The 26,950-nt window shown below is 41.2% G+C and overlaps 1 protein-coding gene across 2 annotated transcripts; it reads left to right on the plus strand.

The window, feature by feature from the left end:
• Positions 1-26,950, plus strand: mxi1 (max interactor 1, dimerization protein; the record flags this gene model as incomplete). Of its 2 annotated transcripts, none has more annotated exon segments than XM_005931306.3 (6): positions 1-393; positions 2,623-2,725; positions 6,578-6,607; positions 23,427-23,541; positions 25,569-25,767; positions 26,501-26,950. In XM_005931306.3, coding segments are annotated over 6 exon segments (840 nt in total). In that variant the 5' UTR covers positions 1-164.

Genomic DNA, 26,950 nt, shown 5'->3' on the forward strand with positions numbered 1-26,950 from the left:
TTGGCCACTGCTCCACATTAAACACCCTGCATTCATAAAAAAAAAAAGAAAAGAAAGAAAGAAAAGAGACACCATCTGACAAGAGCAGCGTCCCCCAGAAGCTGCCTCACTGCGAATTGCGCTCAGCCCGTCGCCAGAAAGCTCGGAAACTAAGAGGGGGGGAAATGGCCAAAAGTGAGAGGCAAAGAAGAAGTTTGAAGAGTGAGGAGTTCTTTTTTGATTCCGATGCGTCTCTCTTGGATCAGCAAGATTTCGAGATGTCTAGTTGTCCTTTCAATGACGTCTTCAACTCCAAAGACTCCCACATGGAGCAGATCAACACTTTTCTGAAAAATGTACAAGTTTTGCTGGAGGCTGCTAGGTTTCTTGAGAGCGCCGAGAGGAAGGACGGAAGTGAGTTTTATTTGTGTGCTGCGTTTGATCTTTTTCCCCCTTTGCATCTGAATTTCAGGAAGGAAAAAAAAAAAGACTTCACTGTCAACAGATTCAGACAACAAAGGGTTGAGTTCATTCAACTAAGCACCGCTGCCTGCAGTAAACACAGAATATGAAAGAGCACCAGACTGATTTAGGTGACCTTACTTATTGCAGTTACGGGAGGGGAGAAAAATATAAGCTTTCGTAATTTTACGGACTATTTTTACCTGCATTATCCGCATTATCTTCGTGTAGAGCTATGTCACTCTCCACAACTCCCAACACAGGGATCTATAATTTTTGTACCTCCCTGCTGCATAGACAAAGCAATATGACATAATGATTAGGTGTGTGGGTGTGAATGTTGGCTACGATTCCGTTATAATAAATCTGACCACATTGCAGCGCCCTCCAACTCAGTTTAGGATGATGTCATTGTGCCCCCGCAGACTCGATCGGTGAAACAAACTGAAACTTTATAGATAAACGCCACGGCTATAGCTCGCGGCGTTGACTCGACCTTTTAGAAAATATCCGACCTTGCATGATTTGCTTGTTTATCACGTTATAAGAAATGATGTAATTATAGCTAAGTTGGCTGATTGCAGAAAGCACGATCATTCAGATGGGTATTGGATTGGCACGTAGACAATGTAATGACATGTTATCTGGGCAATGCACTACTAAAAACGACTCTTTATGATCATTTTCATGGCTTCGCTTTCATCTAACTCGTGACTTTAAAAGACCGAAAAGACGAATTTATATATGCATTTTTCTGTGCACGGCATTTTTCGTGCAGAAAGGTCGGTCACGTTGGGTGAAACGCGCTGCGAAAGCCTTTGAAGTGATATCGACTATAATAATGCAACGTGGGAAATTTTCTACAGAAAGCAGTCCTCTCGATTGTTTGCTTCCTGCTATTTTGGGGGGCGTGTCGCACTGGCTTCCACATGGCGCAAGGTTCCTGCGGTTGGCTAGAAGCGAGCTCAACCCTCGCCGCCTGTCAAAGCCTTTCGCCAATCGAAGTTACGCTCGATAGCAACGTCACGTGTTGCTGGGCCTGGCTACAGCCGACCAAGACACGCCTACTGTCCCAGTGAAGGATGGGATTTGTAGGGCTTTTCCATAGGACTCATAGTCTGGCAAGAATATGGAATTACATGGATATTTAGTAATTTAAATATGAAAAGCAGCCCTAATTAATGATTTATTATTTTTTGTCATACATTTATGACGTTGTCATGAAAAGAAGCAACAACGTTCCTAAACTTTGCAAGAACAATAGTAAACACACCATTTTTTTAAAAATAATTTCTGCTGATCTGTGCACTGGAACTCTGCCAGATGTATGTATTAATTTACACTGACCTGTTGTAGTTGCAGTTGTAACATTATTACAATCGTGAATTATTTTCCAATCGATATATATCTCAGTAAAGGTGGGCTAAATTGTGAACTTAATGGAATGTTTGCGTTTGAGGTAAAATGGACCATATTCACCAAAATACTCGATTTCCCAGAATGCATTGCACTTAGGCCGGCCTCTCCCGCCGCTGGATCCCCGCCTCTCAGCTGAGCAGCTAAGTAAACAAACAGGAAAGGAGAGGAAACGAGCTGCAGCACGCGCATTGCTGGTTCAGGGTTCCCTCGGGGACGTTTTATATTGTTTTTATCCAATTTTGTAAAAATTTGATATCGTGTTTCGTAGAAACTTTTAAATATTTTGATACGCTTTCTTTTTCTAACAGTGAATTCTGGCAAGGATTGGCTGTAGCTTGCTAGCTTGCGAACACTGGATTTTTTTTTTCTTTCCTTCCCTTTTGGCGAAGGCTGCTCATGAGCCAGCAAAGGCACGGAACAAGGATATAACACGTCAGTTTGAATAATAACCAATGCACTGTCTTCCCTGTAATTAAAAAGCGGTCGTTGCTGCTGCTTGCAAAGCTAGATTGCAACGTCCAACACAGCCAGCCTCAGGAAAGAATGACGGCTGTTCAGCTAATAAATATCCAGCGGTTACTGGAAGCAGCAGAATACATAGAAAGGAGAGAAAGAGGTAATAACATTTCCAAATGTCTCAGTTGGCAGTGACAACCCTGTACTGGTTGTCGGCTCAAAAAGGGTGATTTTCGAAGTAGAAAGTGTCCCCCAAAAGAAAAAAGTGGCTAGTCAGTTAACCACCAGTTGTTTTTTTTCCAACAGAGTGTGAACATGGATATGCCTCGACGTTTCCATCAAATCAGAACACAAACTACCAGAGGCAAAGGAAATTCCGAAATAAGAAGTTCAGCAGTAACCACAATAGGTAAGACACTATTCTCAGTCATTTTTGTGATTGCTGGGGAAAAGTGTCTGTTTTCTTCTTCGTCTTGCTATTTATATGCCAGTAATGAAAGTGAAGTTCTGGGATGGATGACACTGCTGCAGATAGCATGTGATCCTAAACTGCTGCCAGCTGGTTATTGCAGCGTTTACGCTTTTCAGATAAAGGGGCTTTCTATGTAAAGAGACACTGACATTTGAATAACAAAAGATCGATCCTCGAACTTGTAGAGACATCTATAGTAGCTACGTGCACGTTTGACCGTCAACACCGCTGGTTCGGTGGATTTGACGGGGGGTGGCAGCAACAGGGGCTCTGCTGGCTTTTCATCAGCTGATTGTCAAACGGACTGCAGTGGTCAAGGTTAGGGATCATGGTGAAAGTAAAGACTTTAAAACGAAAAATGTCGCTTAAGAAAAAAAAATGTTGCAGCAACATCTTCTACTTCTTCTATTTATTGGCTAAACAATGCAGAAACATTTTCCCGTGATTTTTAAATTTAGTAATTTCTTTTTTTGTGGTTGACTTTCTGTATTTCCCCCTAGTATGCATTCTCCACTTCACTGTGGGAGAAAGGGACATTTAGTCTTATCCCCTAAAGAGGAAACGCTGCTATTTATGGTATGTTTTGTTTGCAGACACCAAAAGACGAATATGTGGAGCCATTTATAGGACTTATGTTTTGTATAATCACTGACTTGCTGTTTCATCTTTACCTTCATATTCTATAAAAAAAACCCCAAAAAAAACATGGGTTCACAGTTTGCATAATTTCAAAGCTACTGGTGATTGTTATGGAACATATGCTTAGTAACACTTGCTGATAATGACTGCCACATAGATTAAGGCCCTTGTCAAACACATTACTTTCACTGATGGCAGACACTTGTATTTAGTAACAGGAGTTGGGAGGATCTCCTAAGTTAAGACCCACTGGATTTGTGTGGGTTTTTTGTTTGTTTGTTTTTTTTAAGTTAGGCTGCTTACATTAATCTTTCCATTGACAGTCATACATCAAACACAAAGCCCACTCGTACTCTTGAAGAGCTTTTTAATATTAATGTAAGAGAAGGCCACCAAACAGGAACTGCGCATTACTCATCATGAGCGCACAATGCTGCCTAGTTCTGCATGGCAACAGTCACGATCAGATATATTGTTAGTCTGACACCGTATTCATAACTCTTCATAACATTTAGTCTTGTGAGAATATCCATAAGGACACATTAATGATGCTTAATGTAAAGTTAAATGCTAGAAAAGCTGTAAGCTTTCACAATGCATGCTTTTTCTGAAATCTGCTTCTAAAGTGGGACAACTTTGAGAGTCTGTAATCAAACTGTTTACGTATGCAGGAGAGAAAATGGAAGCAAGTGGCAAAGAGAAAAGATTTGGTTTTTAAATGCTTCGAGATGTGAAGAAGCACTACCAATAAAACTGTGCAGGGATAATGCTTGTTGTTTCTATTCATAGAGCTATGTTTACAACTCTCCTATTGCGTTAACACATTTTGTATTAAACACCCATTCACAGCTTCATATTGTGATGTGGTTTCGTTTACTCCCATGGGGAGATCGGCATCTGGCAAACTAAAAAAATAAGATCATTCGATGGGCCTTTTTCATTCAGAGATCCTGTGTATGACAGAAGCCGAGTGAGCAAATTAAAGGCATGGTGCATTAGCCAAAGAGATCTACAACGCAGCCATCTTCTGTGTCTGCATTTTTAATGACAAAAAGAACATCATATATACCTAAGCTTCAGTCTCAAACATGTTCTTGTTTATTCCTTACTTATAAACACTCCAAGGACCCTTTTAAAATTAATGTTAAGCCGACATCTTAGAGAATATGCTAATTTATTCATTATAATATTTACATTAATATTACATTTTATTTTAACACACTCTTAGTTGCTTGCTCCAGTTATATCTGCCTTCTCGGTAGCGTGTTGAGGCTTAAAGTGATGGGCTTATCTGAATCTGTCCTCTCTTGCCTACCGTTTATAGCAGGGCAGCTTTATCTCGCTGACCCACTCCCTGCATGCATATACATGCACACACATACGCGTACACATACATGCATGCCTGCCTGCAGAAGGAAGCATGCTGCTGTTCTGTGTGGCCTTACTGTCACTGTCCAGACATGCAGATATGGGTTTCAGGAGGCAGGGAAAAAGGATTGTGATGATAAAACCCACGTAAGTTGACTTAGGCTAAATGAAAGGCCATTTTTCAGTATAGTGAAATAGAGCAGCTGAAGAGATTTCCCAAATGTAAAAAAAGAAGTTTGGTTTCACACAAGTTCCTTGGAATCTTGAATTTTAACATTGTTCCCTAAATGCGCTTTTAAAGGGAACCAAATGAAGGTTCACATTTTGGTAAAACATTCAGAGTTTGGAAAGGTTACAAAGCAGGATGTTGGTTACCAAGCAACACAGACTCAGTGAAACCACTGTGACAGCAGATGACGCAAATTATGCACTCCAACGTATTAATCTTCTGTTAGCACAACTATTGATCTGACTTTACAGATCAGACAGTTACAGAAATAAGCGGAGTTGGAGACAATGAAAATAATTACATGTGTGCAAAGAAGTCAGCGTTCAACACAAGACTGTGGCTATTCATTTTCCCAATAAAGAACTAAATGTGTGGCTGTTAGCTTATTTTTTTATGACATTTATGGAGATCACCATTAAACAAAAAGAGATTATGCTGTTTTAAATGCACCATTCATATGATTTTAGTTTGTGTGGCTGGCCTGGTGAAGAGCACAGCCATGCATGATTTCAGTGCTTATATAGTGTATATAAAAGATGAAGGCATGCACGTGAGCATGTAGGCTCCTTCAGGTTTTAAGCAAATAGCCTGCAGTGTCTGAAACGTGCCCGGGTTTTGTTGTAATAGTAGCTTCTCAGCCTGGTCATAGACCTTGTCATGTCAAATCAAATATACTGCCACAGTTGACTTACCATACTGTCTAGCATATCCAACTAAATAAACAGTAATCTATTCATTAAAAAATGAATTCCTCTGAGTCTGGGCCAATTTTTACAGATGGAACCGCAGCATTCCCTCTGTTCTGTTCTTACCTCTTGCTTCGTCCATATTTCCTGCATGCTTATTACCAAGATGGCAAGAAAAAAAGCATACTGCAGTATTGATAACCCACGCTATAGAAAAGTGCTTGACCAGGTTGCATCCAGCAGCACTCCCCTACCCCCATTTTGCCCCCTGGGAGGAGGTAGAGTGCAGTTTGTGTGAAAGGGAACTTGGCCATTTAAAAAATCTGGGGGAGGCCTTGTCTCCTTTCAGTATGTTTCCACACACAGACACTCTTAGGGACGAGCTGATTCACTTTAGATTATTAACAGAGCACTGAATCCTGGCTGCTTTTGTGTATTTGTGTGCGCACGTTCCTACTTTACCAGTCGCACACACATGCACAGTGTGAATGGAAGTGTCTGCAGTGTCACATCCTCCCTTGCATTATTGAGGAAGAGGCACTGTGCCACAGTGCATTCCTGGATGTCACGTTGACATTTGTTTGTGTAAAGGCTTCAGTGCACTGAGCCTAGAATTGGTCTAATTTGAGATTAATTAATAAATCTGTTAATCAAATTTGACACTCCAATTCACCATTCACGTCTCAGCCCGTGGTTTTCTAGCTCATACATACTTAGTATTCTAATACTACCCATGTAAAGTAAATTGTTTTTTTTCTGATAAAGACGCCCTGTACCTTTTATTTTGCTTGCTCATTAAGGCAAAATTGTACATTTGTTCTCTTTTCTTTTTTTTAACAGCTTCTGCTTTTTGTTTTTTGTTTGCAGGTCGACACATAACGAGCTGGAAAAGAATAGGTGAGTTGGCAGTGCATCTTTAAAACACATTTCGGATTTAATCAGACCACAGACTGCAGGCTCATACATGCCCTACCCACATATATCAAGTCTGTTATGACCTACTTCTTCATTTCCCCTACAAGGTTATGGCCTTTTAAGTAAACGCTTATTTTTCAACAGGTCTTTAAAGATAAAAGTACTTGGGTGGCCCAGTTGGGTTCATGAATTCCTCCTTTTCGTTTCACCTTACCCATTTCCACCTCTAATATGCATAATCCTTCCACCTTTTTGTGTAACAGTGAATCATACGCAGTTTCCTTCTCCACGTTTTTGCATATAACTCTGTGGGTATGTGTGACATAAACTTCTGTCTGAGCTCTTAGTTGATATTCAGTAATGGTTGACCAGTCTAGCAGTCAGAAAAGGGTTAAAATCGAATGAATGAAGTTGCCGTATAACGATATTGGGCATGTTTGAGCCACATTCTTTTGTGGTAAGTTACATCTTACTGAGGTTGTAACATAAGCATTTGTTAGTACTGGCAGGCTTTTTTTTCCTTGCACGTTTATGTCTACACCCTCGTCCCGATTGTGGATACGTACTGCTCCGTTCAAGTGATTATATGCCATTTTACTCTGGCACAGCATAGATCCATTCATTTTCCAGATCAAAGTATAGCAGAACTGCACTGGTTAGCAGGGTTATGATTTTACTTTCCAACTTGTTTGTTACTAACAGAGAGGCGTGATTTTGAAGCTGCATCTCTGGCTAGGCTTAGATCTTTGGACTATCATGTTAATTATTTTAAGCCTATTTTGTTCAGTCAAATAAAATACGGGTGCTTTTCTGTTTGCAGTCCAATGGTTGTGTCCAGTTTGTGTACACGCCTGCAATTTTAGTGTGTAGCAGACATACGTTTGTCCTATAGGGTATGATTTAAAAACTTAAAGTGAAATGACATTAAATCAATGTAGTATGTAGAAGCAGCATAAATTTCAGCACTGTATCTGCATCTAAAGTTTCTTATGTTTCTGTACTGAATTATATGTCTGCATTCAAGTTGGTATCTGCAGTGTAGGAAGTGCATTTAACCAGACTTTGGTTTGGGATGGTTTACTGCTAAGAGCAACAGCACCTCGGAAGCCCTTATCAGACTGAGTTCACTACTAGGGTACTTGCTGGTGTTTATGCTCTTTATTCCATGCAGAGTCAAGCACTAGAGCCTTTTCTTTGACACCATAAATAAGAATGGCCCGACTTGCAGGATTTATGGTAAATATATGAAAAAACGCATGCCTTCCATTTCATTATCTCTGAGCGTGTGGGTACAATGAAAGGATGCGAGAGGCTGGATCCATTCAGTGTAATTACATATCACCTCAGCCTGTTTTTTCTCGCCATTCTCCCTGGCAGCCTTTTCTGAAAGGATGGGAACATTGGAAGGAGAGCCGTCCAGTGATCTAAATATAGACAAGAGTTGATGTCTCATCTTGGTGCTCATATACAAAGCCACACAAGGCCGGCCGGTCGACTGAATGGCCTCAGCAGATTGCAGCACCCATGCGGAGTTGCATTTTTTTTTTTTTTCTTTCAGCGTTCCACCCCAACAAATACATTTCAAAGGGGAAAAAAATGTGCCAACTCAGTTGTTTGTTCCTAAAACACAGTGTGAAGGATGGATTTGTTCATTCTTTGGGCTGATCTTGTAGTAAGGCTTGTTTTTATGGCCATGGTCATTCAGAGTAGATTTGTATAAAGCCTATATGTGGGAATCACTGCTAACTATAACAGGAGATGCAGAATAGGTGTACTTTCCTATCCTTTTTGTTCTAATGCTTTTTTTAAAAGTTTGAATTAGATTTGGTGATCTATATCTGTGTGAGTTTTGTTTGTCCATTTGCTCCGATGTTTTATACTCCATGCTATCTTCTGTTTGCATCATATATTACTCCTCCAAAAAATGATTACTTCATAAAGTAAGCATCCTAATTATGTCACAATAATGCTTAGTTTGTATGAACAGGAATCTTCTGACTGTGCTGTTTTTGCTTCCTTTAATTAAATGGCACAGTCTGTAGAATCCCCTGAAAAACAGCCTACTTTCTGCAAAGCACTAAATCACTAGAGATGGTTTGAAGAAGTGCAGAAATAAGCTAACTTGTTTAAATGTTAAAAACGACTGACCATTCATTTGTGCGTTAGTTTAGTGTCAGTGTGTTTTCATTCGCAATACGTGCATAATGTCCAGTGAAACTTTCTATCCCGTCCCTCCTCTTTTTCCTGGCTGCACTTTGCAGTCTTAGAGAGACATGCAGCAGCAGAGCAGGCCAGGAATAAGCTGTCCTGTACCAAGTCTGGATACTGACACCACTCTTCTCTTCACTCTTGTCTTTGTTTTCAGCTTGACACAGTTAGCTTGGTGTTGCAGCTTAGTAGCAGGCGAATAAGAGACTAATTCACATTTCCATTTGCAAAGAAAGAGACTAAAAATTGAAATGGTAATCAATCCTTTTAGAGCACACTCAAAGTCAGAATCATTTATAATCCCTCTTTTTGCCAGAAGCTAATCCAATTCCCTTTAAGCACATGCCCCAATGTAAGTCATATGTTTCGAGCATAGTTGTTCATCCAAGTGTGTCAGGCTTATACCATGATCGTGCAACAGAAGCAGCTTTCGTTCCATGTCAGCAGACTTCCAAGTCCTGTAAATTGGAAGCAGCTCCTTTCTGGTCCAGCCTGGGTGGAGCTTTTTCCAACACTTATCAAACTTGTGTATCTACTGCAGGCAAGATGATTTGCATTGCATGGCTACCGCAGCTCTTGATAACCTCTGAGGCTTGTAGACTCAGTGTGACAGCAGAGACGTTAGGACACGGATAAAAGGCACCGAAAGGGGGGGAAAAAATCCCCACACACATTCCAGATGCTTACCGTGGGACCAGATAACGTAGTCATCTGCCGCTTTGATCATGTACCTTCTAACAGCCTTATTTCACCTCCACATGTCACTGCTAAATTACACTCCCTTAGTAGGATTTAACAGTAAAAGGCTTGTATGACTGCATGTTGTGGTTCGACTGCTTTGATCTCACGGCCTTATGGTTATTAGTCATTTTCTTTAAAACGTGTTGATTATAAATTCAGAGTGCTCAGGTTAGTTGGTGATTTATTGTTGTGCGTTGTGTAAAGCATGTGCATAACATTAAACAATTAAGAGGTTTTTTTTATGGCTCGGAGTTGAACCTGTAGGGGCTCGAGCAGTTGTGGATTTATTATAGCTAGTAAAAGCTTGTTTTATTGATTAATAATAAAGCCATCAATCAAAAGGTAACAAAACAAGAACCATTGCTTATCATCTGAGTTCCTCCTGAACTGCCACTCATCCATTTTTAATATAGTTCGTTGAGGCCAGGTCTGTAATGCAGTCAGAAAATTTTCCCAGGTAGTAAAACCAATGTTAGCTTTTCTTTTTGATTTGACACGGAGGAGCTGCCTAAGGCCGTTTTTATGCTCGCCATGTGGCTTGTGTCGCGGGTCTCTGGTGACAAGTTTCACATCACATCTTGTGTTGCAAGACACAATCTTTGTGGAACAGTCTTGCACTAATCATGTTGGTTTTTACGGCCATTATAATGGTAATCCTGCACAGAAGCTCGGACACATACAAATACAAATGTTGGAGTAATTTGAAAAACTTGAGTTTTTGGAAAGAACTTTGCAAAAAAACACTTGCCAACTCTTGGCTTCCGGTTTTGACATCTTCTCCTCCTTATCAGTGTGTATGACGTGATATTGTCTGAGTGGAGAAACCTATCGTTTTGGAGAATACTGCAACGGCTTCTTACAACTTAATTGCAGTTATAAATGGCTCCATCTGTGCAATGATGGCACAGCGGTGAGCAAAGCGACCACTGCACAGGGTATTTTAGCACCTCAAAGAATGAGCTAAACACCTCTGAGAGTGATTCTGTGGATATGTTTATCAGAAACACCCTTAGCCATTAGAGGTTGGCCTGCCTGGCATGTAAGGAGTGTTTGTGAAGTCCTGATTTTATTTTTTTTTTTTTTTTTTGTCTAAACATGTAATGCCTCATTTGCAGTCACCTTTTGTTTGTGTATGTGTGAAGTGTATGAACTTGACATGAACTTGGTCGGATTTACCTTTAGCTGTTATATAAACAACACCTATTATGACAATTTTCAGGCCAATATATAGTCTCCAGCTGAGTGGGATCACATATTTCAGAGTTCAAAGAAGGTTTTTATTAATGCAGTTACTTAGTTTAGTCCCTGCTTTTAAAGCCCACTTTCTTTTCAGAATATGCAGACAGTTACTGGCCAACAAAAAAAACTGCTTGATCGATGACAGTCATGTGAAAAAACACCTTTGCTATCTCTGCTGTAAATTTTATCAGGAGGACACCACTGACATTGAAGGTCTTAAAGCAAACTGCAGACATACCAAATCATATTCATCTGCTCATGTCTGGGCATAAATCCAGTCCAAAATGTAAAAAGTGGATAACACGCAATAACACCCATGCATGCGTGACACAAAATTAACTGTGATTCAGCTAGTCACAACCCATACAGCAATATTTTTCTTTATGTGTTCAAACTTTTGAAAGCTTTTCTTAATTTTCCAGTAAGTCTAAGCTAAATATCACTATAGAAGGGTGGCACATTTTTTTTTTAAATGGCACATTACTTTGTTGCCACTGACTGCCCTCATTCATTTCTGCTCTTTTTAACCAGTGGGCTTAAAACACTGCACTGCTGTTCCAGCCTTTGGGTTGAATGAGCAGTCGAACATGAATAAGCCTGGGTTACTCTGACTGTGTTGATGTTTCTTGAAGAAAGCAATACTGCTTCTCGAGTCCAGGGAGTGCTGCCCATTCTCAGGCCCTGCTGCAGGGTCTAAAACTGGGACCATTTGTTCTGACCAACGTGACGACTTGTAAGCTTTTCTTGGCTCAGAAAAGCAGCTTAAGAGACTTGATCTTTGGTCTGGTGAGCCCAGCTAGAGCATGCACATGTGCTGAGGCATGTCACCTACCCTCTCTCTGAAACCACTCAGACCCAGTTCTGAATAGTCGAGCTAAGCTTTGATTTAGCCAACGATGGTATCTCAGTACAAGGAAGTTATTGAGATGCTGATGGGATGAGTAGAGAGATTGGTCAAACATACCTAATTAAGGGAGCCTTAAGAAGCACGCAAGCCTTATATAAACTCTCAGTGTGTGTACAATGAGCATTTCTGCCCTGTCAGTAGGACATAAGCCTGTACTCAGTTGGCAAACAGTCAATTTGTAGCTCTGGCTAGAAGTCTACCTGCTCTACCGACTAGTGTGGAGGGTTCCCAGCTGCAATGAAGACGTTATTTTCTCTTTTTAAAATTATAGTTCACTCATAACATGGTGAAAGAATCTTCACACTTAAATCGTGCGTTCTGGAATGTGTGTATTGTTTTCAGCCAACTATAAGACAGGCTGAGACGTTTGCATTTCACTTGTGCCACATTGGTAGCATAAGTGAACTATTCTGAGTCAAGTGGAGGGAGACTGGATTAGCCTTTTCTGATTTGCATATCAATCACACCTGCTGCTGCGGTTTCTGAGGGTTCTGACAGTAACGCCTTTTTGTAGTTTGGCATTCTTAGCAGGCCAGTCACATACATCTTTTCGGGGAGCACTTACCTTTTAACATCAAAAATGTGAAAAATCCACATAAGCCTCCAGATTGTGTTTTTGTTTTTTTTAATAGACAAATAGAACCTTTTTACTGAGAAGGAAACAACAATGGAACAAAGTACTGTTAAAATCTGAAAAAAAGTTTGCAAACGTTTGTTATCACTGGCATGCTGCCAATGTAAGCTCAATAACTGTTGTAACTGCTTCTTTAAAAGACTTCCTGGTCAAATGAATGATCAGTTTGAATCATCTTATTACATGGGGCGCTATAATTATCTCACACCTTTATTACTATCTGTAATTTCAGTATCAAATACTGCTTGATTGAAAACAGGTCTGTAAGGTGTCATGGACATAGCATGTTCTGGCAATCCTCACTGGTTTGCCGTCAGATAAGACTGTATATCTTTGTTTCGTCCCGACACAAATGTTCTGTAGACAGGTGTAAAGAAGACCCATACAGAGGATTATATGTAGGCACTTGAAGGCTTCCTCATCACTCACATCTTGTCTCGGCTCTTCTCACCCTTAACCCCTTGTCTGGGCTTCTTGTTGTTGTGCCTTTATCCTGCAAGAGTACATCTACACAGCACTCTGTGGAAGGATGGTGTGACCAAAAGGAATAAAGCTGAATGGCTATAGAAGCTTAGTCAGCAGGTTTAAGCCATCAAACAATCCCCTCTCTGACTCAAAACCTGGTTTAATTTTCACTGATTAAAATAGAAACATTTTCCTTTTATTAGTTTGTAGGTGTTCGGTCTTGTTAGGGTACAGGCTGTACACACAGTCTGTACCATAATACTCTGCAAAATGTTCCTCCTACACATTGGGTTTTTTGACCTGTGCCATTAACAAAACTGTGTGGGGCTGCTTGATTAGGCCACATTGGAGAAAATGGGTGAAGCTGGGGTTAGATAATGTTCCAGGAAGAAATGTTCCTGCGTCCCTTCCTTTTTCCTGAAGAAGCTTGTTAAATGATCTGTCTGGTGACTTAGGATAGAAAGAGGTAAAAGGGGATGCTAGCTGAAAGTGCAAGACACACTCAGTTAGGCTAAATCTGACTATTGCTTCTATTTTTAGCCTCACAGCTGGGGAAAAAGGGGGAAAACACCACTGTTTTCTGACCAATCACAGAGGTTAATTTTTCACCAATGAGAGCAGTGTGATGGAGATGCGTAGGAAAAAAAGTCTCCACCCTTTACTGCCTCGTGTACTTTCTCATCATCAAACCTGCACTGAAAGTCATATGAAATGCACATGTTTAAAACTAATGCATAACTTCAGTAGAATTGCATGCCACTAGCTGGAATGAGTGACTTTAAGTAAATTTAGAGAGAGAATCGTGTACATTTTGCGCATTAAAGGTTGATGTAGAGCATTTGGCTGACATGCCTTCCCCCACTCTCTATTGGATGTATTAAAGCACATGAACAACTAAGGGGGTTGTTGTTTGACAGGACCCAACCTGCCCCCAGAGCCAACATCTGGTTTGATGTCCCTGGCTTTACACTAGGCCCATTTTTGGAGAAAAGCCATACTGGAGTTTTAATCCAAAGCTTTTGCCCTCACCCCTTCACTGACAGAAGGCTGAAGGGAAACTGAGGGTTGCCGATGGGTCAGTGACCGTGTGTGCCATTGTGTCCGCAAGCTGAAGAGCAGACAAATGGAAAAAGAGGTTGCTCCCTAAAAGAAGAAATGAATGTGTTTTGAGTAGTGTAGGTATACAGTCACATGATCTGATCTGTGGGATTTAGGTCATTTGCCAAAGACACATGTATTGGTAGTATTTTAGATCAGGTGGTATCACTCTTTTAAAGTGCCCTGCCCTCCATCTCTCGTCACCTCCGACCCGTCAATTACAACCCCCATTCCTCCTTTGCCCTCCAACTCTGGCTCTGTTTCTGTGGCCATCTTTTTTTGTTCAGGCCATCTATTTGTCAGTTTCCTTCTTTCTGTTTCTCTCTCTCTCGTCCAACCTTTGTCAGTGGACCAGATTAAAAGGCAGTGTGCACGTGTGAACTAATCCGTGCGTTAGTGATGGGTTTCAGCCCCAGAGTCTCTTGGCCCAGCCACACAAAGAGCGCATCGCCCTCTCTCTATTCCAGCACGCTCTGCACGTGTGTGTATTTGTACGTGAGCACGTGTTTATGTCTGTGGTTGCTGCTCGAAAAGGGTAAATTGACGCATTTTTGCTTTCATCCTAGTTCTCTCAAAGTGATTTGTTTTGTATCATCTGTTTTCATTTGTTTCAGCCTGTCCTCAATCTCTCCTTTGCCATGTGTCATGAATGTGTTTCAGCAAGTTTAGCATGACACCAGCTGTGGCCTGGTCAACTGTGTTCTATTTTATTTACCAGTTGTGTCCTTTAGATTTGTGGCAGGGATTCTGCAGGTCTACAGTGATTTCTTTCTTTATTTTATTTTTTTTAAACTTCCATTTGCATTTTATTGCCCTCGATTTCCAGTCTCGTTTTAGCTCCGAATTCATATCCATATATACATTTTTATTGTGAGCTTACTGCCATTGGAAAAATTGTCTCTCTTTTCCACACACTGAATCTCTTTTTTGGGATTGAGGTCAAAACTGCCTGAATGCTCAGTAGTTTCATTCCCACCCACCCACATGTGGCAATGCATTTTCACACCCTTTGCATTTTTTATTTTTTTGTTTTTTTGTTTTGTTGTGTTCCCTGTCATCTAACCAGACTGTCCTCATTTGGCATAGTTTGTGTAGCGTACCAATACTTTTTAATTATTATTTAACTCCTTAGCCAAGAAGGATCCTGTTGTATGTGGAAATGTGACGCAATCCCTTTCTGTTTATCAAATGCAGTAAAAATCTGTGAAAAATCACGTTTGCTCGTAAGGCACTGACCATGTAAGAAACTTTTCTAGTTAGATATATATCAGTACACTCAAAATTCTGCTCCTTGTGGCAGCTGTGCTTTTTATATATTCCCTGTCTTGTGAAAAAGAAACGCCTCCAGATTTTCCTGCCATTAAAACTTGAAGTGACTTTATGAGCCCTCACTTACTGTCACTGTCCAACTGGGCAAACAAACTTTTCTAATACTAATGGGCTAAGATCAGTTAGAGTATTTTTCTAACTAATTTTGGCTGACATAATGCATCAGAGATTATTGGCATGCTGTGATTTATTTTTTTTTTTGTCTAAATTTACATAACAATAATGATCACCCAGAGAGAAAGTTGGAAGCAACATAGACGGTGTGCACCCTCCTGGATAACAGACCACAAGAGCAGCATAGCTCCTTTCCCAACAGCTTATTCGCTGGTTAACAGAAAAATAACTTACAAATCCAAATATTAATTCGGTTAACTAATATGCAGGTTCAGCTCTTGATGCCACATGTGCATGCAATATGTATGTTCATGTTGAATTTTGGGCTAAGGATGTGTTTTTGTTTTTTTAAAGAACTTCTGCCATCACTAAGCGCAGTTGAATTCCACGTAGACCGCCGCTCGTTTGTGCCCATGGCCAGTTTCTGGGCAGATTACACAGGCAGAACCCTCCCCTTCCCCCCTCACTCTTTATATCCCTCACCCTTGCTATCTCACTCTGACTCTCTACATTCATCCCATCTGTCCATGTTTCATAGAGGAGATGAGGAAGGCATCAGGCTTTCAGAAAGAAAGAAAGGAGGAAAAAAAGCCTACAGTTGCTTCAGAGCAAGGATTGCTCTAATCTTGTGCGTGCCATGTTTGTGTAGAAATGTGGCGAACAAGCGCACGCATCAGCGATGGATAAAATATAACTTTCACGGATCTTAATTTGTCAGTTGTGCAGCTTTTTAGCTTTGTTATAATCTCACAATCATATAGCTTTCAAAAATTAGTGGCACCCGTGCATTGTCAGTAGCTGTTAATGACTTCGTAGCACGTCATGGACGAGCCATGGGCAAATGTTTGAACCATCTGTAAAATCATGAATCAACACAAGTTTTTTATTTTAGTTGTTTTACATTTAAGTAAAACCTTAAATGTAAGCTCATCTCCATCTGCACTTCTCATTTCCTTAACTTGCCATTTATAGCTCAGATAATAAACCTGTAATTGGCTAAAGCACATACAGCAGGCTCCAGTTTTGCAGCCAGGCTGGTGCCTCTTTGATTACTGTTCCAGTAGTTAAACTAGTAAATACTGGTATTTCGTAAGGTGCCCTGTTCTGTTGGGTCAGACATCTGACCTTGGCTTCAGCTTGACAGCAGCCATGTGAGAGGGACAGATGATCCCACCTGAACAAACAAAAAAAGAGAGAAAGCCATAGATGGCATAATAGACAGAGAGTACTAGAAGAGGTAACTTTAGCAGAAAACACAACCGTGGCCTTTGTAGTAAAACCCAACAAAGAAAGGTGGTGAACAAACACGGAGAACAGCAGAGAACTGTTGTTCCCTTACTGTTTTGTGTGTATCTGTTTGTATAACATTAGAAATGCTTGTGCTGTTGAGCTACGCAGGACACAGTTATTAATGTACATGTTAATGTGATATATTGTTTATATCTATTCATTTTTAAGGTAAACTCCAAATGGAACCAATATATCAGTAACATATACAGGTGACCGTAGTGTCAATAATCGACCTAACTGACTGTTCCAGTGGTGGTGATGACATTTGACTGTTTGGACACCTTGTTCCTCTGCTGTGTAACATCAGTTAAGCACTGAGCAAATGTTCAAAACTAGTAAAATGAAGGGCTAAAAGACAGTTAATTGTTGATAATGAAAAGTTATTTGTTTCTTTTACACAAAGAAAGGAATAAATTACAAAAAAACCTAAATGAAAATGATCTGTACCTGCATCAGGCTTTGGCTAAAGTGTTACAATCTTTGCATTAGTTGTTTAAAACTGTTCAGGTCTTATAGTTACACCAAAAGTATCATGGGACAAATGTAGGTACTTCCATTTGATTAGCGCCCTGTTCATTTATATTACATGTCACCATCTGTGGTGTGGACCACTGTGCCACATGTGGTTTCACTCTGTTTCCTCTGTGAGAAGGAGCCTTGCGTGTGATTTGCCGTAGTGGCTGGGCTGGGTAGCTTAAGCAGTAAGCATCTCACATTTGCTATTTTTAACCACGAAGTAATGGATTTGGAATGTTCTGGAAAATAATGTCCAAAGCACAGGAAGGAAAAAAAAAAAAATCTGTGGCCACATTTTTTTTTGTTTGTTTCGATTTAATTGCACTCCCCCTCAAAATAGATCATTTACTGTTGAAGTTGATGTAGCTCCTCAATGAACATGGCTTAGTCTACTTTAAATGAGGCTTTGCATTATAAAATACTGTAATCACTTCAGTAATCGTTGACATCATGTGAATCACGATTTGCTTTAAATGAGTCTTGACACCGCAGATGGAGGAAGGAACAAAAGAATTGCCTCTAAGTCATATTCTTCCCCCTCCCTAATAGGGTGTTTAATGATGTCTTAATTTCCTTTCTTATGTCACGTTAAAAGATTTGCCACTGAGACAGTCAGTAGCGACGTGTAATTAGTGTAATAACTGAGCGAAGGGTCACATCCTCTCCCTCCACATGCACTAGAAGTAGGTCAGATTTTGTGTGTGTGTCTGTCTCTGTATGTGTGTTAAGTGGGTTTCAGAGAGTGGGGAATTTGCAAAAGAGAAGTGCATTGACTGGTATCTGGGCTGGAAATCTGAGACTTCCTTTAAAAGCATGTACAATAATTATGTCAGACAACGTAGATGGCCCGAGAAGTGATCCATTATTTACGTATTCACAAGTTTAGAATCTAGGGCAGCTACATTTTCCCCTCCATAAGTCACACTTTGAGTAACTGTGTTGGTTCCAGAGGACTTTAAATGAGAAATAATCAGAACCAAAAGTGTGCCTTTGAGATGTCATATTATAACTCTTTGCATTCAGGTGTTCAGTCCTTGAGGATCCTAGTTAAAGATGTGAACATTTAAGGTTTCATTAAAGATTCCTGTGTTTATTGAGGAATCAATGTGGTTAATACAAAGCCTGTTATTTAATTCACATGCCAGTCTCTGCTGGAACTGAGGATGTGTTTAAATGAGAATTTTTACTTGCAGATCATAGTCATAATATCTTCACACTTCTCTCATACATTGTTGAAACATTTCCAAGACACTGCAGTTCTGATTTCCTCACATTTCACTTGTCGTGTTAATCGTGTGGGAATAACAGCAACATGTCAGAATACGTAGGAAAGCATGCATGCGCTGCAGTGTTTGTGCCCTTCATTGCTGTTCCAAAGGCAAGCCTTTTCTGCACGTGTGTTCCTGCATGGATGATACAAGAAAAAGGGAGGCGAGTGCTGAGCTGCTGTACATAGGATGTGCGTAGGTTCTGTCAGAGTAATGGTGGGCAGCTCTTCCATACCAACGGGGAGCGCTTCAAAGTGGTTCTTTAAAAAGAACTCTGCTTCAGTCACATTGGAGGCAGTTTGACGCATTTTGACAACATGCGAAACAGCTAGAGGCATATAAGGAGAGCAGTGCAGAATTTTAAAGTATAAATTCTCATCTTATCAATCATGAATTTAATTGTTCATTTGCAACGATGAGAAGCATTTAAATTACACTCGGAAGTGTTGTTAGCCCTTATACATAAAAGGTAAGTCTGTATTAAACTGAACTAAAGCAAGTACCAAAAAAAGAAATGTGATTATTAGAATAAAAAGGCAATGTTGTGCACGTGACTCACAGAGAAGCTAGATTTTGAGGGGTGCATATGAAAGAAAGGTGCAGTGCAGTGACCCAGGGCTGCCGGGCGGCTCTGTCACATGCCAAAGCCAAAAGGCAGAGCTCGTGCTTGCCTGCTTACCCATCTGGGGTCCTTCAGGAACACAAGACACAGTTCATACACCCAGACTTCCAAGCATGACAAACTTGCATGCATACATTCCATGGAAGTGCATCAGTGTCTCCTGAGGAAAAGGAAAGGCTGGCTTTCTAAGTGTTCAACCTGTAAGCTTTGTCTTTTAGGATTCATCATGGGAGTGCATTCATATAAATGTGCATATGCATTAGAGGATGTATATTTCTTGTTGTTGTTGATGATTTTTATGAGAGAGTGTGGGGGGGAAAACTCACTACCTAACTGTCAGTTATTTCCCTCTACTGAACAGAACTAGGCTGTTTTGCTTACTGTCACTGAGTGATCAGTCCTCTTCGTGACAGTTGGTAGCACAGGTCCTGGTAGCCACGGGTAGCCATCTAATCCGCCACAGATGGAGAACTCTTCATTCAACCTACATCGCCATGCCATTCATTAAACTCTGGAAGTGCAAAGTAGGGAATTATTTTCTTCGCTGATTTTAGTCTACTTAGACATTTTGTCACTTAACAGATATCTGGAAAGATTCCCAGTCACACAGTAGATCTTGTTAGTCGTTGTTCATCTGTTGTTTGATGAATGAGATGATTATTTTTTTGTTCAATTGGATTTATTAATATCATAGCTTGATTAGTCCATGTAACAAAAACAAGCACTCACTCAGTCTTCTGTACAGATATGGAAGCCTTGACTTTATGTTCATCTCACCTTAACATTATAAAATCTTCTTTAAAAATATTACTCACACATACAAAAAAATGAACTCAACAAGTGGTCATTCCTCTCAGGAGAGCTATTTAAACCCCATGATCTTTGACCAGTGATTGCATATTAATGATCAAGAAACTGACCTCACAGCCAATTATAAGGTTGGGGAAACCTGCAGTCAGCTGAGACTGAAGAAGTCACTTGGATGAGTGACCAAACGTTTCTCTCACAGAAAACGCTACGTCCAGATGAACAGAATCAACTTCTTGTTATTTAACTCCACTGAAATTGACTCCACATCAGTCACCACTGAATCAGCCTGTGATCCTGTGATGTCATATCCTTTAACCAAATGTGTTTAAGCAGTCCTTAGCATTAGCAGCAGAGGACATGAAGTTATGGGGCTACACAGTAAATCCATAGCTGTTTATGTAACTGGCACCGGCCTTTTCTAAGAACTCTGGGAACAGAAGGCTCTATTGCTGGTTACATAGCTACAACAGGGTGGAGGTGATACTGCCTGCAGCAAGCAGGTATTTATGGTCACAAGCCTGCACTCATATTGTAAGCTGTAAATGGCTTAAGCTCTTTGGCTGCTGGTCGACATGATAAACAAGCCTTTTTTAGGGATTAGAGACCTGCTCTGTTAGGCATCAACAGTAGCCAGGAACTTATGACCTTTAGCCTCTAAGTAAGACAGTTATACTTTATCTAGATTGACACAGTGATGTAGAGGTCTTTCTGTGTGGCTCAAGCCACATTATTGTACCCTTCTTCAAGACCAGCCTCTTCAACAGGGCTGGTCATTGCAATCAGGATTGGAAATAAGTTGATGACACTGACATTCAAAGGTCATTTAGCTCTGAATTGAACACCTTGTGCAGGGACTGCACCATATGCACATCTGCTGCCTGGTGTTCGAGTTAATGTTGGTGACTAACATGGTGAACGTGTCTGACATTATCTTTGCTTGCCTGTAGCTTTAGGGACATACTGCACGATCATTTTTGACACACTGCCCTGTCGAGGATAGCACCTCCAGTTTGGCTTCCTATTACCAGCCTGTCCAATGTGATAGTGAAGAATTACACAACAATAACCCTTCTCAGTTTTGATTTTCACAGTTACATACTGCTCTTCTGACGCTCCTTGTTATGCTTTTTGGACTTCTTTGCCATTTATAGTTATCGGAGTGCTACACGGTAAAGCATGTCATCCACCCAGAGATAAGAACACATGCCACACAGGCGTTTCACATGCCTGTCTATCAATAAGAGGCACAGAGAGGGTTTTGAACGCTACTAGCGATTACTGTAGCTCGTGTTGAGTACATTACCAAAGGTGGTTATAAAAAGGTCAGAAGCAGGAAAGGACAGTGATAAAATAGGCGACAAACTGTTTATCATCATCATAATCTCTTCCTTTGGTGTTTGAGGTTTTATGCTGTTTAAGAAAAAAATTGATTTAGCAGCCAGACCAGTGACAAACTGGTTTACATGCCGAGAAGCACAAGTTCAGTAATATCCAGTGATAGAAATGTGGTGATAGTGGTCAACAGAACAGTTCATGGTTTTTTGTTTTTTTGTTTTTTTTGTTTTTTTGGGGGTGGTGGGGGTCCATGTCAGTGGGTCAGGATGAGAGAAGGATGGAAGGAGTAGAGGAGTGATTTTAAGTGGAGGGTTATCTGGGGTTGTCTGCTAAGATATTTACATTTATCTCTCTGGGACTGGAGGAGAAAGCTGTGGTCTCCGATGTCTGGAGTTTGTTAACTAAATGCCTAACAAGCCAGACAGACAGACCCACACATCAGCACTGTGTCCCGCTCTGCCCTCACCGCTTCTTTACCAGACAGCCGATGGCCATCTGTGGAAAAATGCTTGCATATAGACTAGGAAAAAGCAGTGAATGAGACTTGTGTGTACATGCATGAGGTTGGTGTAACGCGAATTAATATTTGTGCCAGCTCTTCAGCAACAGCTCCCTGATAAATAATATATTGGCATATCAGCAGAGCTGAAAACACACTACGTGCATAGCTCAGTTGATTTCAAAATGGTTGGACTGCAAACATGGCAAATTACGCTTAATGCCTTATTTCCACATAATCCAGTAATAATCCTGATTATAGCTTTTAACAAAATACACTGAACTCTAATCACTCTCAGAAATATTCGGCCATGTTGTGCTTTGTTGTACGTCCTCGACGTCTCCCAGGTGCAGCTGCGTGTATCGCTCAAGGCTGCTGTAAACGAGTAGCATGTGAATAAGTGACAACTGATGTATGTGCAGACGAGGGTTTGAGATGAGACACGCAGATATACATTACGCAGATAAAGAGGAAAAGGGGGCGGGGGGGGGCTGTGCTTTGTCCTGTGAATAGAACTGATTAAATGGACAGATGTCCTGATAGTCATCATGCAAACTCCCAGAATAAAAGGCTGTGTGTGTCTGTGTGTTGTGACTTCCTAACTTTTACTCACGCAGCCTGAATCAGGGCTCCTCCTAGTTCCCTCCCCAAACATGCAGTGTTTGTTGAAGCACACACTCACGCACACATTACTGGCATAATGGCTGTAATGGCGTGCTCTTATGTTCTTATCAACACCATCCACACTGACCCCCACCCCTACACATATGCACACAGACAGATATACTCTATGCAGCACTTACATGTATCCAACAGTCTTAAAGAGCATAGCAGAGAGCTGTCTAGCCCATCTTGCAACTTGGTGCAGTGAAGCCCTGCTCTGGTCCCTTGAGTTTGTCTCCTGTAAGCGTCCCAAGAGAACGTTTCTGAGTCTTGGTTGCTCCACTAAGTCTACTGCCTCCTAATGTCTCTCCAGCTTTCCCTCCAGGCTAGCTGAAAGACAGCCCCTGCTAATGGAGCAGTGATTGTGTTATAGCCACAATTATCTCTTTTTACCTCTCAACTCGGGTCCATTAGCAGGATAGATAGTACTTGGGGCTTGTCTTCAGTCACAGAATAAGGTACTGTCAGGATGATTGACTACATGAGCTGAGAGAGGTCCTGGAAATGCCATTATACCACCACCATGCCTTTTATCGCCAGATGAAACTTATTGTAATGTAGGCGAGACAAGTATCCATACCTAGATATATTAAATACATGCAGATGATAAACCTCCTCGTTGTTGACCAGTAATTTTGAGATGATCAAGACTCAAGCCAAATCTGTCACGGGTGGAGGCCAGCACCCCAAAGACAACAGAATACTGCCTACATCTAGCTACTGAAGCAAGGGTGTTACAGACAAAATAATAATTTAAATCGAATAATTTAAATAGCTTGACATCACAAGTAAAGAGAGATGCCATATTTTATTTGTTAGGGTGCACTGCTCCTTTAAGAGCCTTTAGACCTTTGATACATAGTTACAATGGGCTACACATTCAATGCTTTGTTTAAAGAACTCCCCCAATCTGCATGAACTTGCCTGAGGCTATTGAACAAGACAAACAACTACCACACTGTATTTCATGTTTTGCTGTACACACAGCCGCCCTGCCCTATTGTTCCTTTTTTATTTATCTAATTATGCTTTTGTTTCCTCTTTGTTACTTTTTCCTTTGTAGACGAGCTCACCTGCGGCTGTGTCTGGAGCGGTTGAAGGCCCTCATACCCCTAGGACCTGACTGCAGCCGTCACACTACCTTGGGCCTGCTCAACAAAGCCAAAGCACACATAAAGGTACATATGATTACCCAGCTCTTAGCTAAAGCTGGTCCTGGTTTTTCTTTTTTTTTCTTTTTTGTGATAAACAGAACAAAGAAACTGCAAGCTTTAATGATATTAATGACGATGCCTTTCTGAAGGTTTTTAAACTGAGTGGTTACCAGCTGACTATGAAAACCTTATTATTCATTTGGTCAGAAAAAAAATGAGGAAAAGAAAGGGTGCAAATTACCAAAGACTCACAAGTTGGTGCCTCATGATTGGGTTAAAAATATGCGAAGAGAGATTTTTCAAAGGTTAATGAGCATCAGTGCTCATGCAGAGCCAGTCCTGTTGGTGTCCTCTGAGAACCAGCCCCCATTTAGACAGATTTCTGAATGAGAAGTTAGATAGTGTTGTGTGGCAAAGCATTTCAGTTGAACTTGCCTGAGAACGGTCAGTCCGTTAAGTATTTTGGCCCCAGTAATTTGATGTTGTCTTGGGTTCAACATCAGGCTTCTTGTGGTGTAACTGGTTCTAGACTGGGCACTCAATTACGGATCAGTGGGAAAAAGGTATTCAAAGCAGGTGCCAGAAAGGACTTTTTTCCATTTGGAGATGCACTTAAAATTAAGCCTGAAACCCACTGCTATTTTCTGGGACATATTTTCTTTAAGCATTGGCTCAGAAAGACGTCTGCTGTTTGAAGAATGCCATGATCATGAAGGAAAATACACCATCACACACTTTCACCTGCAAAGGGCCTCAGAAAATGACCGAATATTCACCTGATGTAAAATTCTGTTCAGAACTTGTGGACTGGAGAACTTCTCCCCCCCAAAAGAAAACAAGGCTTTGTGCCAGTTATTCAAATGAAGGGTTGTTAGATAGATCACTGAATAATTTGAAAGGTGAAAGTATTAGGACATGGTGTGTCATGTCATTCGTCACACATGAAAAAATATTTTTGCTTGGAAAGACCAAACTCGTGTTTACCTTTATGATAAAATGAATCCACAGTAATTGTGCAGGCAGTGTAACACTTCACACTTTGTTATCCACTTTAAAAGCAGGCATGTGACTGCCTGAGAGTGAGCAGTCTGTAAGGGGAAAGCGAGGCATAGCATGCACTCACGTAACAGACAGGACATGTACAAAGGCGATATTGTTGTTGAGGTGGGCCTTCGCCAGCTCTGCCACTCGCACTTCTGCTGCTGCTGTCAACTTGAGTCTCTTCATCGCTTATTGATGGCCTATTGTTTTGGTCTGTCGCTGGGAGTCACGCTCATTAATGTTGGCACCCATGACATAAGGCTGCAAGGTTACATCACAATGTGGCTGTATCGGGCCCTGCCACGGCCTTCATTTGTATCATAATGGTGCAAGGCGTAAACAAGCCGACACGGTGTAAACAAGACAGGTGAGGAAAATCATTTAGGGGTGTCGTCGCTGACAGCAGGAAAATCCGAGGGGACAAACTTGTTTAATTTGCTGAATACTAAAGAGCTTCTGGGGCATTGTCCATGTGTTTGTAGTTTCACACCCTTTTATGGAGGCTCGATGGCTGTGAATTCTCTGGACAATTACCTTTTCTGTTCTCACATGGGCTCAATCTGACACCACAGAGTTTGTGGGGAGCTGGCGGAGTAAAGTCCGTTTAATCTGAGCCCATTGATTCAGACATTTGTGTTCTCACATGAATGTATGAAAAAGGCCTGTTTCTTTGCTGGCTATTCATTTGTCTAACCTCTTTTCTCAGCATTATTTTTATGAGGCTTTCCTCTTGCTTACACACTTAACCCTCCTGTGCGTTCTCTAGGATATTGGCAAGCCTTGAAAAGCAATGAATTCATTTACAAGCTAGTAAGACTTCAGAAAGTATTAACAAGGATCGAGTTTCTTTTGCAAAGCAGCTGAATGTCTTTCTTCCTCCCCGTCATAGACAATAAAGTTTTTTATAACTAATGATCCCTACAAGTCATGAATATGATTATTTAGCACAACACAATGTCTATAATGTCTTTTGGTGAAGACTCCTCTCCTCTTCTCTTTCACCTGACCAGAAACTTGAAGAGGCGGACAGGAAGAGCCAGTACCAGCTGGAGTCTCTGGAGCGCGAGCAGAGGCACCTTCAGCGTCAGCTGGAGTTGCTGAGTGGAGGCAGTGGTGCTGCAGCCCAGAACAGCCCAGGGGAGGGAGAGAGGATACGCATGGACAGTGTGGGCTCCACCCTCTGCTCCGACCGCTCTGACTCTGATCAAGGTATGTAAGGTGGCATGCATGATTTTTAATTAAGCATCTACACATGCTTTCACATATGGACTTGGTACAATCTCAGGAGAATTTTTTTTCTTTACATGTAGCACGCAGCAGAACCTACTCTGTGGTTTAAGCAAAGGAGCCTGGATAAAATGTGCACCATGACGCCCGTTTGTTAGGGATAAATTCACAAGGGTATTAGCTGCGCTCCGCTATCTGCCATCACAAGGACTTTACAATAGGGGGCCAGCAGGTTAAAAAACAGCTCATTTCTAGTATGAGTACACTGGACATTTGTGCTCTCACATGCACCTCTGTCATGACTGCAGTGCATGTGTCAAAACAGCTAGAGCCTCCAGCTGCTGTCGGTCTAATTTTATAGCACTGAGGTTGGGTTGGTCAGAGCTCCTCTGAGACTGCATGTCGAGGTGCTGATGAAGGACATCAGATTTAAAATGCAAAATGTTTCCTGAACTGAAGCAAAACCAACATGGTGTCTGTTTGTTTGTAATGATGTCAAGTATGAGGTACATGTTTTCCTTTGTATTTTATGTTAAAATGACTCTATCCAAAGGAGAAAACAACATGGCAAACAGTATAAAACGTAGGAAGTTTCTTAAAATATCCAGAAATAAAGTATCAGCAGAGAATAGTTTTCTTAATAATCCTCAATAAAAGTTGAAATATGTTAAATTGATCTGTTCTTCTCCCCTTTCATCATTTTTCCATCCTACAGAGGAGATTGAGGTGGACGTGGAAAGCACGGAGTTCTCCCATGGAGAGCTGGACAGTGTGAGCACAGCCAGCACCAGCGACCTGGACGACCACAGCAGCCTCCAGAGCATGGCCAGTGATGAGGGCTACTCCTCCTGCAGCGTCAAACTTGCCTTCTCCTCCTAGAGCCCCGCCCCACCGACGTGACCATCACATTCCTGCCAAACTCGCCTGCCCTCCCATCTGTTATATCCATCCAGCCATGCCTATGAAACACACACATCCAGTCTCATCTCCGATGACTGGCACGCACCCAGCTAATAGTGTTCCCCCTTTGCTCCCAGCCTTTTTTTTTTTTTTTCTTTTTTTTTTTGCTGCACGCTTCCCCTCCACGCTGCTCAACCCACTTTCGGAGGCGTTCCAGTGAGAGCTCTTTCTCGCCTCTGAACTTTGAACCGCTCCGACCAACACT

This window comes from Haplochromis burtoni, unplaced genomic scaffold (assembly GCF_018398535.1).
Source record: "Haplochromis burtoni strain Fernald_Lab_line unplaced genomic scaffold, NCSU_Asbu1 Contig_140, whole genome shotgun sequence".
Taxonomy (NCBI): Eukaryota; Metazoa; Chordata; class Actinopteri; order Cichliformes; family Cichlidae; genus Haplochromis; species Haplochromis burtoni.